Source organism: Vidua macroura, chromosome 16 (assembly GCF_024509145.1).
Source record: "Vidua macroura isolate BioBank_ID:100142 chromosome 16, ASM2450914v1, whole genome shotgun sequence".
NCBI classification, from domain to species: Eukaryota; Metazoa; Chordata; class Aves; order Passeriformes; family Viduidae; genus Vidua; species Vidua macroura.
Window position 1 is genome coordinate 2431990 of NC_071586.1, and position 11699 is coordinate 2443688.

General features: G+C 50.0%; 1 protein-coding gene across 6 annotated transcripts in view; it reads left to right on the plus strand.

Moving 5' to 3' along the window:
* The window catches only part of CLUAP1 (clusterin associated protein 1), a 64656-nt gene extending 53483 nt beyond the window's left edge, over positions 1-11173 (plus strand). For 2 of the 6 annotated variants that reach the window (XM_053991884.1, XM_053991886.1), the window contains exons 10-13: positions 854-958; positions 8584-8639; positions 10341-10382; positions 10667-11173. In XM_053991884.1, the coding sequence (XP_053847859.1) occupies positions 854-958; positions 8584-8639; positions 10341-10382; positions 10667-10822 (359 nt within the window). In that variant the 3' untranslated portion in view covers positions 10823-11173. Of the gene's footprint in view, positions 1-853; positions 959-4293; positions 5222-8583; positions 8640-10340; positions 10383-10666 lie in introns of those variants that run through there. The other 4 variants (XM_053991885.1, XM_053991888.1, XR_008439606.1 and 1 more) reach the window with 3 other exon arrangements.
* Positions 11174-11699: the final 526 nt, after the last annotated feature.

Sequence of the window (11699 nt, forward strand, 5' to 3'; positions counted from 1 at the left end):
CTCATTAACTTAATATTGCAGTGAAAAAGAGGATGGGAAGACGTCTAATATTTGTATATTGTCAGATAATTAAATACTGCAAAGATGTGTCAGCTCATTACTAATCCTAATTAAAGCAGTTATTTCCATTTTCAGTTTGGACATGTGTGTAATTAAATGTACCTGGGAAAGAATTGCCTGTTTTCTCTAAATAATCAGCAGCAAATGTTGCTGTGCTGGGTCTTCCCATGGGGTCCTGTCGGGTTTGTCCTGGCACTGGACTGGGAACTCTGCTTTGGATGGGGAGAAGGAAACAAGGGCAGATGATGAAAATATCTGAAGAAGTTCCTGGTCTTTGGAAGCTTCCCTGTCTCTCCAGCATCTTGGGTTTGGCTGCAGCTGCACTCCTTTATCTGGAGATGTGGAACTCTGCTTATATAGAATTAAATGAAAGGCAGATATTCCAAGGAGATGTGTTTTGACATTGCTGGTGTCAGGGTAAAACCAGAATAATAAACACACACTTCCCAAATGCTTTTCAAAGAGTTTTATCTTTCAATCACTTGTTGAAGTAGCACCTTCTCTTCATGCCCAGAGGGGTTATTTAAACAGCACCTTTATGGTACAGCCTGGGATTGTCCCAAGGCTCTTGTTTGCTGCTTTGGCTCTCCCATGCCGAAGGATTTCTCCTTGGGATGTGGATATTGGCCATTTCCCTGGGCTCTCCTGCAGAGCCAGTGCTCTCTGCAGGAATTCTCAGTTCCTCTTGGGCTTGAGCAAAGGTAGAACTGCTGCTATCTCCTGTGTCCAACTGCTGCTCTGGGCTGGGGGTTGCTTTGGGTGATATGAATCAGCTGGCTTTGTTTTTAACCAGGTAATGATGACTCTGACATAGAAATCCAGGAGGATGAAGGATCTGACAGCGAGAGGGATTTGCAGATCACGAGGCACCGCATCAGCACAGAAACTCTCCTGCCAGGTAACCTAACCCCTCCTAGCTGCCTTGAGCCACAAGGATGTCCTGGAATTACCTGAGTAGCTGCAAATGTAAGAAGCCCCTGTCACCCTTCAGGATATTGGCACTGCTCAGCTCTCAGGAAGGATTAAAGCCCTGTGGGAAAAAACAGTGCAGGAGGATTAAAGCCCTGTGGGAAAAAACAGTGCTTCCAGGGGAGCAAATGCAGGATTATTTACTGGGGAAAAAAAAAAAGACTGTGTGGGGAAAATCCTGCCTTGGTATTGCCTTCCACATTCCTGAAGCAGTTTTGTACAAAGCCTTAGGGAGGCAATACCATTTCTCATTGCAAAGCATTTATTTCCCTGTAGCTGTTGGCACCTGTTTCAGCTGGGAACCCTTCAGTGCAAGTAAAACCACTTGCACAGGTGGAGCACACCTGAGCTGCTGCTCCAGGGAGGGATTTGAGCCTTATGTCCTTCTGTCCTGCTTCCTGAGGAGTGCAACTGCAACTGCTGCTCCTACAGCTCACAAGCACTCAGAGGAACTGCTGTGTGAGGGGCTGTGGTTCACTCAGGTCGGAAAAGAAATGTTCTGCTTAGTCTGGAGTCAAGCAAAACACAGCCAGGAAATCAGGGTAGTTCTTTTTGTTAGCAGTGAGGGATTCTGAGCTGCCAGCTCAGACCTCCCTGGGCTCTGGAGGAAGTGCCTGTGTGGGGATTTCATGTGCCACCACTCCTGCTGGAAGCTGTTCCTTCGATGAACTGGAGACATGTGGGGTTTTGTGAGTGGAATTCTGCTTACCCCTCTCTGACTGAGACCAGGGAAAGAAGCTGATATTCTCAAGTCAGTGTAATTTAAGCATTTTTATCCTCCCTTCCTTTGTTTTTCTTGAAAATTGAAAAGTCTTGTTAAGTGCTAGAAACACTGATATATCTAAGGAATTTTCTACATTGGCATTTCTCAAGGAAAGGTTTGTACACAGGTTTTAGAGCTTTGGAAGGGACCCTGTAGCTGTCTGTGATGCTTCATCTCAGAGAACACCATAACCTGAGTCCCTTCTGCTCTTTATAGCAATTTTAGTGTTTTACTCTAAAAGTTGTAGATTTTGCTGCCAGTAGATTTTTTTCCTAGGAAGAGCTTTGTTATCATTAATTACCCTTAATGGAAACTCAGTATTAGTTCATCAGACTTTAAGACCTGAGATTAATGTCAGAAGCAGCAGCTTCTTTAGAAAACCAGGGCTGAATGTTTGCTATTAAGTACACCACAGATCTGCTGGTGTTCTTCAGCAATTTGCATTTAAAATACACTTAATGATCAAGGCAGCATAACAAGAACATTATTTCTATTAATTACTGCTTTCTTCCTTGAGTCAATTTAAGATATTTCAATCACTTTCTTTTGAAGCTTTGTGTTTTCTTGCTTGGTGATGCTGCTGAGCCACGTTTGCTCTCAAGCTGAGGAGAAAGGACCCACTGTGCTCAGTTCCTGTGGCTGCTGGGGTGCACTTTTATATCTTTTTTACATTCTAATTTCCATCTTTTACATTTCTAATTTCCAGGTTGTCAGTGCTGGGAGATAAGGCTTCCTCATTCTCTCTGTGGTGGGCAGATATTCCAGTGTGTTTTGCCATTATAGAGGCAAGATTCTCAGGGAGAGATAATCCCTCTTTTTAGGCCACTTGGTATAATTGAGAAAAATCAGCACACTCACCCTCAAGAGCCCTTTCATCAGCCCTGTACAGATACAGCAAATTTCAAACTGAATGCAGGTTTGACAATATTGCTCCTGGTTTTACTCTTTCAGCCAATTAAAAGACTTGAAGTTATAGAATTTGGTTTCACATGGAGCAGCAAGGAGGGGGCTGGGGAAGACAGAGAGAAAATCAACCCCCTCCCCACGTGCAGAGAGGAACAGGCAGGAGCAGCTGAAGAAGGAAGCTGGAATGGGCTCTGGAGCTTTGACTTCAGTGCTGCTGGGTCAGCAAACATGGCAAAACCTGCATTAGGGAAGCAGGAAGGGCTCTGATCCAGGAGGGAGCAGGGAGGTGAGAGCTCATGGCTGGGGCAGCAGGTGCTGCCTGTGGGCCTGGGAAACTGCAGCTGCTTCACTGTCACAATATCACAGGAAAGTCCCCTCCTTAAGGGGGCTTGTTGTAGTAAACCCACGTGTCACTGATCATTTGCTTTTGTAGATTAGAGAATACACTGATTTATCACAGAACCACACACTGCTTTGGGTGGGAAGGACCTTAAAGTTCATCTCATCTCACCCCTGCCATGGTAGGGCCACCTTCCACTGTCCCAGGCTGCTCCAAGCCCCGTCCAGCCTGGCCTTGGGCACTGCCAGGGATCCAGGGGCAGCCACAGCTGCTCTGGGCTGTGTGCCCTGTGCCAGGGCCTGCCCACCCTGCCAGGGAACAATTCCTTCCCAATATCCCATCCATCCCTGCCCTCTGGCAGTGGAAGCCATTCCCTGTGTCCTGTCCCTCCATCCCTTGTCCCCAGTCCCTCTCCAGCTCTCCTGGAGCCCCTTTAGGCCCTGCAAGGGGCTCTGAGCTCTCCCTGGAGCCTTCTCCTCTCCAGGTGAGCACCCCCAGCTCTCCCAGCCTGGCTCCAGAGCAGAGGGGCTCCTGCCCTTGGGGCATCTCCATGGGCTCCTCTGGACTCTCTCCCCACAGCTCCAGGTCCTTCCTGTGCTGGAGATGCCAGAGCTGGAGGCAGTCTGGTCTCTACATTTTAATTTTAGCATTGTCAATGTGAATAAAATTTCACATCCATTTTTATTCTGTCTGGCAATAGACATTTGAGGCTGTGACAAATACAATGGACTTCCCTGAATTTGTGGTGGCACTTGCAGTAAGATTCTTGTTCTGTCAGAGAGCCAAAGAGAAAGAAATTCTTTCAGCATTGAGTCTTAACCATTTGCAGTGTAGAGAAACCTCTTGCCTGAAACAGGCCCTAGATGAGTTGTTTGCAGCAGGATGGTCGTTCATGTGCAGCTGGGGTGGACCTTGGGGTAAAGGATGCACAGCCTTGTCCTGGGAATGCAGAATCATCCTGGGGGTGCTGGATCAGCCACAGCATCCAGCCAGCCTGGGCTCTCCCCAGCCCTGGCTGAAAGAAAATGTCTGGGGAAGCTCATGGGAACCTCCCTCAGGTTCTCTGCTGCTCTCAAGCTGTTTCAGCCTCATCACTTGTGGCTTGCACAGATTTGAGCTAACCTTCAGTATATTTATTTTCTCCTAAGAACCTGTCCAGTCTCCCCTTGAACTAAATAGATTTTTGTCACCCACATAATCAGAAGTGACAGATTTTGAGGTGATGTTATGATTCCATTCTATTCCATGATTCCAGGTCCATCTTTTCAAGTCACTTGGACCAGAGTCCTGAATGAGTGGCATCATGAGGACCTTTCCCCTCCCGGAGGTGGCAGACTGGGACACACTGTGCTGGTGACAAGGCAGTGCTGCTGAATGAAGCTGAAATAGCCCATCCCTGTGGAGCTGTGCTTGAAAATCACCTTCTATTCCACACTGCCAGGGTGTTTCAGCTCCTGTGAACCGTTCCCCCCCGTGCTGTAGCTCATTTCCTTTTGTAACATTGGTGTTAAGGGCTGGTTTTGTCCTGCCCAGACCTCAGAGACCATTTCACTACTGAGACAGGAACAACTTCAGCCCCATTTGATCTTTAATGTAAGAAGACAGCTTTATAAAACCCTGTTTTTTTAGCAGACAATCAGTCCAAAGTCACACAGTGAGAGCCGCTCTCTTGGAGTCCCTTTCCTTGCAGAGCTGGTGGATCAGGGTGTTAATGATGTGCTGGCAGAGAGGGCACTTGCTGCTGAGTGCCTGTGGCACCCTGCAGGCTGGGGGAAGGTTGCAGAGCCTGAATTATCCCTCATTTTTTTTCAGTTTTTTTGGGAAAAGGATAGTTTTGCCATGCAAATCTTCTCAGGTGAGCCTCCACACTTCTGATTGCAACCCTTCCATACTGCAGGCAGGTTGAAAAGCAGGGAAAGTCCTGTTCTCAGTGGGAATTGTCACTCTGCGTGTGGAATTTCTCTCTCCAGCTTGTGGCCATGTTCAGATTTCTGCTATGGAATTTCTAGAATGTTTTCCTTCCCTCTCAACCTCCCCCAGGTGTGGGCCATCCCAACATCAGACCTAGTGAAGAAGGAGGAGAGGCTGTAGGTCTGAAATGGTAGGAACAGCTCCCTCACCTCCAAGCAGATTTCTTTTTCATGGAGGTGTAAGAAACAAACTGAAGTGTGCTCCCCCATGCAGCAGCTGTGCTGAGCTTCATGAGTGCCTGCATTTTGGCAATGCCTGGAAAATGCTGCTGGGATCAGGGTCTTGCACTAAGGGAGGGGATTGCTCTGCTCTGCCCTGGTGCAGCCTCACCTCAGATCTGGGGCAGTTGTGGGTGCCACAGTATCAGAAGGATCTGAAGCTGTTGGGGAGTGCCCAAAGGAGGGACATGGGCATGGGGAAGGGTCTGAGGAGCAGCTGAGGGCACTTGGATTGTTCAGCTGGAGAAGGAGACTGAGGGCAGAGCTCAGGGGGGCTGCAGCTCCTCCCGAGGGGCAGCTCCAGTCTCTGGGACAGGGACAGGGAATGGCTGGAGCTGGGCCAGGGCAGGGTCAGGCTGCATTTTGGGGAGGTTCTTCCCCCAGAGGGTGCTGGGCACTGCCCAGGCTCCCCAGGAATGGGCACAGCCCTGAGGCTGCCAGAGCTCCAGGAGTGCTTGGACAATGATCTCAGGGATGCCCAGGGTGGGATTGTTGGGGTGTCTGTGCAGGGCCAGGGTGAGACTGGATCATCTTTGGGGGTCCCTCCCCACTCAGGATATTTCATCATTCTGTGATTGAGAGCACAGTGCCCAAAGGACAGCAGTTCAGAAGGATCAGGCAGAAGGTTCATCCCATTTTTCTGTGTGTGGGAGGGAATGTGATGCAGAGGGAAGAGAGGTGTCTTCTGCGAGCTCATGCTGTGAATTCACATTAAGCACTGGAGACTGACTGCAGATCTCCAGACTGGGAGCAAAATGTGTCAGCTCCAAATCCACCTGGCCCCCTCCAGGCTGTCTCAGGTTGTGTGTCACTCCTTGCTGTGAGGCACAGGGTTAACCTGTACCCACTGCTGGGTGAAGAGCTGGAAATCATCCCAGCCCTGTGGCTCCATCCTGGGCAGCTGCACAGGTTGGTACCATGGGGAGAGAGACACACAGAGAGAAAAGGGCAGCAGCTCACAGGCTCCAGATCAGGGATGCACGTTGCCTTCTGCTCTCTGAGGGCTCGGTGCCTACAAACCATGGCCATGCACAGGGAGAAGATTTGACTCCAAAGGTGCAGTGAATCACAGCCTGTTCATTACCAGCATCTTTCCTAATCACTGCTCTGTACAGCCTGTCCCAGCTGGATTCCCATTATCTGGGAGGAAGTACCACAGGCCCTCTCCTCTTGGCAGCTGTGTGAGCCCAGCTGAACTGAACCAGGAAGCCAAGTGACAACGTCCCCAGCTCTCCCTGTGCCATGCAGGTGACTCCTCTGTTTCCTGCCTGCCCCCAGTACACACAGGAACACACCAGGGCCGTTCCCCACACAGGGAAACGTGGGGCTTCATGGTCTGGGAGTGAAAATAATGCTCCATGGAAAATCTGATTTCTTTCCTCTTTACAGTTTAGTGCTCAAGTGAAATCCCAGCCCCTCTGCATCCTGGGGTCTCTCCTGGGAGTGTCCCAGGGTTTGCTGCAGACCTAACCCTACTGATCCCACAGCTGCTAGTTCAGAGAGGTGCTCCTGCCTTAGACAATGCAGGGATCCAAGTCCAGGCAGTAGCAGATGCTGGAGTTCCTCCAGGTGTGAGCAGTTATGTGCCACAGGATGTCTGCACTGCTCCCACTGAGGGAGGAGCAGCATCCTGCACACCCCCTGGGAGCATTCTCTAAGCTCTTCCCATGGCATTTTGAACTTTCCTATTCCATCAGCTCTCCTTATCTGATATCTTGATTTTCTTTTATATTCAGAGTCTCTCTCAGTTTTGTCTTCTTTTAGGAGCTCCCTGCAGCTTTCTCCTTTTTGAGGTAGTAATTCCCAATTTTACACTTTATGTTGAGCCTTCTACAGAGTAAAATTGCAGTTAAATTCAAGAGTCATTTGTAGGCTGGGCAAAAATGGGGTTCTGTTGTCATCTAAGGATGTCAGGTGTAATTAACTCCAAATTGATATCATTTAGTGTAGCATAAATTAGAGCAAAAGTCTCCAAAACCTGAAGACAGAACAATCCAGAAATCTTTTAATTCCATCTCCATTTCCTCGGTTATCAGCAACTGCTGCATAGAGGCCACTGATGTCTTTTATAGGAAGACATCAAATCCTTTTAATGATCTGCCTTGATACAACAAGGGTTTTTGGGGAGCTGTGGATGAGTTAGGCAGCTTTTTCCTACCACTAACTCAGCTCAAACTGCGTGGGACAAAGGGGACCTGTCGTCTTTTGTGCTTTGGGAAGTAGGAAAAAAGAGGTTTGCCAGGGTGTATTTTACAGCTGCCTTGTTTTCATGCTGAAAACAGCACAGATTGGATTGTTCTAGATTGGAACAATCCATATTTGGCATGGAGGAAGCTGGTGATGGCAGGAAATGAACAGATGGTGGGATGGGATGGACACAGCAGGGCTGGAAATAGGATGCAGTGTTGAGGGGGTTCTGTGGCTGCAGCAGCAGGGCTGAGTCACCTGGACAGCCCCCAGGAGCTTTTCCCTGCTCACAGCTCTGCTCTCCCCATTCCCAGCACTTCCAGGCTCCCTCCCCAGCAAAGGACACGTGCTAACATCTTCCCATGGCCTCTGGGTAGCCAAAGCCAGCCAAGCAGGCACACGTGTGTGCTCCCCTCTCAGTGAGCTCCCTGCAGATCCCCACCTCCCTCTTCAGCCTCACACATCTAACTCCCATCAGGGAATTCCTGAGCTTTGCCTGGGTTTCCTGTCAGATTCAATCCATCCTGGAATATCAGAAAGGGTCTGAACTCTCTAAAGGAAAAAGAGTTCACCACATGGAAAAACCAGGATATTGTTCTCTGCGTGTTCCCAAAGCAGAGGAAGAAATGTGTCAGTTCATGGACTTTTTTGGGTTGGAAGGACCTCTCAAGGTGATCCAGAGCAGCCTCTCTGCTCTAACAGGAAGTTTGAGCTGCTTGTCCAGGACCACATCCAGTTTGCTTTTGAGTGTCTCCATGGATGGAGACTCCTAAACTTCTCTTAGCAACTTTGTTCCAGTGTTTGACTGCCCTCACATAATAAAAGGTTTCTTGGTTCAGATAGAATTTCCTGTTTCTTAATGTGTCCATCACCTCTTGTCCTGCCAGAACCATCATGCTGGGATAGCTCTGGAAATAGCACCCTGACTGGAGCTAGAATCACACAATCATTAATGTTGGGGAAAAACTCCAAGATCATTGAGTCCAATGTTAATTACTGTCAGCCCTACTCCCTCCTACTCTCTCCTGAGCAATGAGGCTTAACAAGGGGGTGACTGCATTAAATGAGATCTCATCCTCTCACTGAGGGATGCACCCTGAGCTTTACCCTTCCTCCTCCCTCCCTGTACCACCAGCCAGGTTTGATGGGGATTCTCTTTGCTCCTGCAGGAAGAGTTGGCACACGGATCGTGGGATCAATGCAAGGTGGAGACACGGAGGAAGATGTGAGTAACCATCTCATGTGTCTGCAGAGCTTCTCTGACAGGGCTTTAGATGCCAGCCCTCTCTTCAGCTGGAGAGACACCTTTTTACCTGCTGAATCCTCACACCCCAGGCCTGCTTTTCCCCTCCTTTCCAATGGCTGACACCTTTCCTCAGCACAGACGTGTATTTCCTTATCTTTCCTTTGTTCTTGGAGTCTGTGTGCCCCATGTGCTTTCACCCCACCCTGCAGTGCAGAACTAGTGGCACACAGGCTGCAGGAATGCTCTTGTGAGCTTTGGGGCAGATTTCTGGGAAGAGGGACCAGTGCAGTGCAGCTGGAGTTAAATGCATGGACCTAAATCCCCTTCTTTGCTCTAAAGAGGCACTCCTTGGAGCCCTGTCCATGGTCTGTACTGGCAGCATCAGTCCTCTGGAGGATGGGGCAGGGATGAGGGCAGGACTGTGAGCTGTGCCCTTGGGATTCCTGCTGCTCCAGGGCTCCTGGCCTTGCCCTTGGTTCTGGTTTTCATGTGAGTGGGCAGTGTAAAAGGCACACATAAGTTTGCACAGGAGGCACTTGCTCTGTGTCTGTGCCCAGCCTTTGGCATCCATGGGCAGTCTTTCTGTGCCTCTGGGCACACCTGAGTGGCCACATCTGCACCAGGAAGCTGAAGCCACCTGTTGGGATGTGGTTGGCACTTGTAGTTAGCTCTCCCCAGCATCCCAAAAAGCTGCTGCCATCCCAGGAGCAGTGGGGCTGTTCTCTCCAGGTGATGCTGGAACACTGTTTTGGAGAGGGCTAGGGACTAGTACAGCTGTGGTGGCTGTGGGTTTGTGTTTGAGCCTGTGCTGCTGTAAATTCCCAGTGTAGGTGGAACCTTTCTGTCTCAATCCAGCAGACATCCCTCAAGGAGGGGAGTTCAGGCATTTCTGGGAATCCAGAACAGTTTGAGGTGGAAGGGACTTTAAAACCCATCTTGTTCCACCCAGAGACCCATTCCACTAAACCAGGTTGCTCCAAGCCCCATCCAACTTGACTTAAAACAATTCATGGATGGGGCAGCCACAGCTTTTGGGGCACCCTCACCTTGTGTCTTGGAGAGGAACTTGCAGTCCATGCTCTGCTCTTTGCTTCTGCCAGAATGGGTGTGGTGAAGGCTGTTGTTACCTCCTGGACACCCAGACCCATTTCTGGGAAGGGCAGAGTGCTGTGCTGTGGGTGAAGATGTTGTCACTTTAGTCCCAGTGCTGCCTGATTGTCCTTGGCCATGTTAGTGACAGATTGGGATGGTCACCCTCTGTGATTTCTGTTCCCTTTGGACTTCCCTGCTGGCAGCTCTGTCCCTGCTGGCACAGCTCCAGCACATCGAGGGATGGAAAGCCAAGGCCTTCAGCCTGTGACTTCCCTCAGCTGCAGCCACTGCAGTTGTCCTCTGACTGCAGCTTCTAGAGCTCAGGGATCTTTGCAGGCCTCTGTCCCAGCTCAGGGAGAGAAAGCAGTGAGGCTGCTTTGAGCCCCTCCAGGAATTCATGGAGTTAGGAAGAGCCAGCCAGGTGCCCGGCCTCTGTCACCTGCTGGTGTGGCACAGGATACCTGAGCTGTGCCTGCCTCTGCTGCCTTCTCCCCTGCTCCCAGCCTCGGTACTTTCTGTTCTCTTTTATGTTCTTGTACTTTTTTTCCCTGCTCTGCCTCTCGTGTTCCTCCACTCTGGCTCTCCAAGGGGACCCCAGCCCCGGTGCGGCCGGGCCGGCGCAAGGCTCAGGTGGGTTCCTCTCCTGGGCTTCATTCTCTTCCTCTTCCCTCCATTCTGTGGGCTCACAGTAACTGTCACCTGAATGTTAAACACCCTGACAAGCTTTTAATAGCCCAGAGCCAGCAGAAGTCAGGGAATTTGTGTTCACCAGCCCCGTGGGGTGGGGAAGGAGGTTTGCAATCCGTTGGGAGTGCAGGGGAAGCCAGCACTGCCATCCCTCACTTTGGGCTGGCAAAGAGGCCTGGCCATGGCACAGCTGAGCTGGACATGGACTCCTGTTCCCTGTCCTGCAGGACGACTCAGGGGATAGTGAGATTGACCTGGATGAAGATGAAGATGAGGAGGAGGAGGATGATCTGGAAGATGACAGCATGGAAATCTCCCCAGGCAAATCCAGTCTCCGAGTCAGGAAACCAGAGCCACTGGAGCAAAGTGATAATGACTTCTGACCCTTCAGTAGCAGGAGACTTCTTGAAGCACAAACTTTGGAGAGGCCAGGAGCTAATACCCTGCTGTCTGAAAAGTGTGTGTCAATGTGAATTCTGGAGTTGGTAAATAATGTTCATTAAACCTGAAAATTAAACTTGGATTGCCAGGTTTGTGAATCTCAAAGCATGAGCAGTTTATCCATAATGAGAATCACAGTAATGTGCACTTATTTCCATAATTGCAGTAAACTGGCTCTTGTGCACTGCAGTGCCAGAAGCCTCACTCCAGTGAGCGTCTTGTGCCTGATTTCCCTGTGTTTTATTATGTCCAAATAGATTTCTTTGGCTTAATAAAACTGGATGAAAAGCTGGTCTGGGAATGCATCTCAATTGGTTTTAAATCTGGCTTAAATATATTTATCTTAAACATATCCTTTACTTAATCAAAGGCTTGTCTGCACAAAGAGCAGCACCAGGTAAACTGAAGGAGTGGAGCTAAAAATGGAGAAGTCTCCAGGGAGAGCTCAGAGCCCCTTGCAGGGCCTAAAGGAGCTCCAGGAGAGCTGGAGAGGGACTGGGGACAAGGCATGGAGGGACAGGACACAGGGAATGGCTTCCACTGCCAGAGGGCAGGGATGGATGGGATATTGGGAAGGAATTGTTCCCTGGCAGGGTGGGCAGGCCCTGGCACAGGGTGCCCAGAGCAGCTGTGGCTGCCCCTGGATCCCTGGCAGTGCCCAAGGCCAGGCTGGACAGGGCGTGGAGGAATAGTGGAAGGTGACCCTGCCCATGGTAGGGGTGCAAATGGATGGGCTTTGAGAATCCTTCCAACCCAAACCATTCTGTGATGATCTGACCCCTGAGACCAGGCCCAGTCTCCCATTCTGGGCTGCAGTTT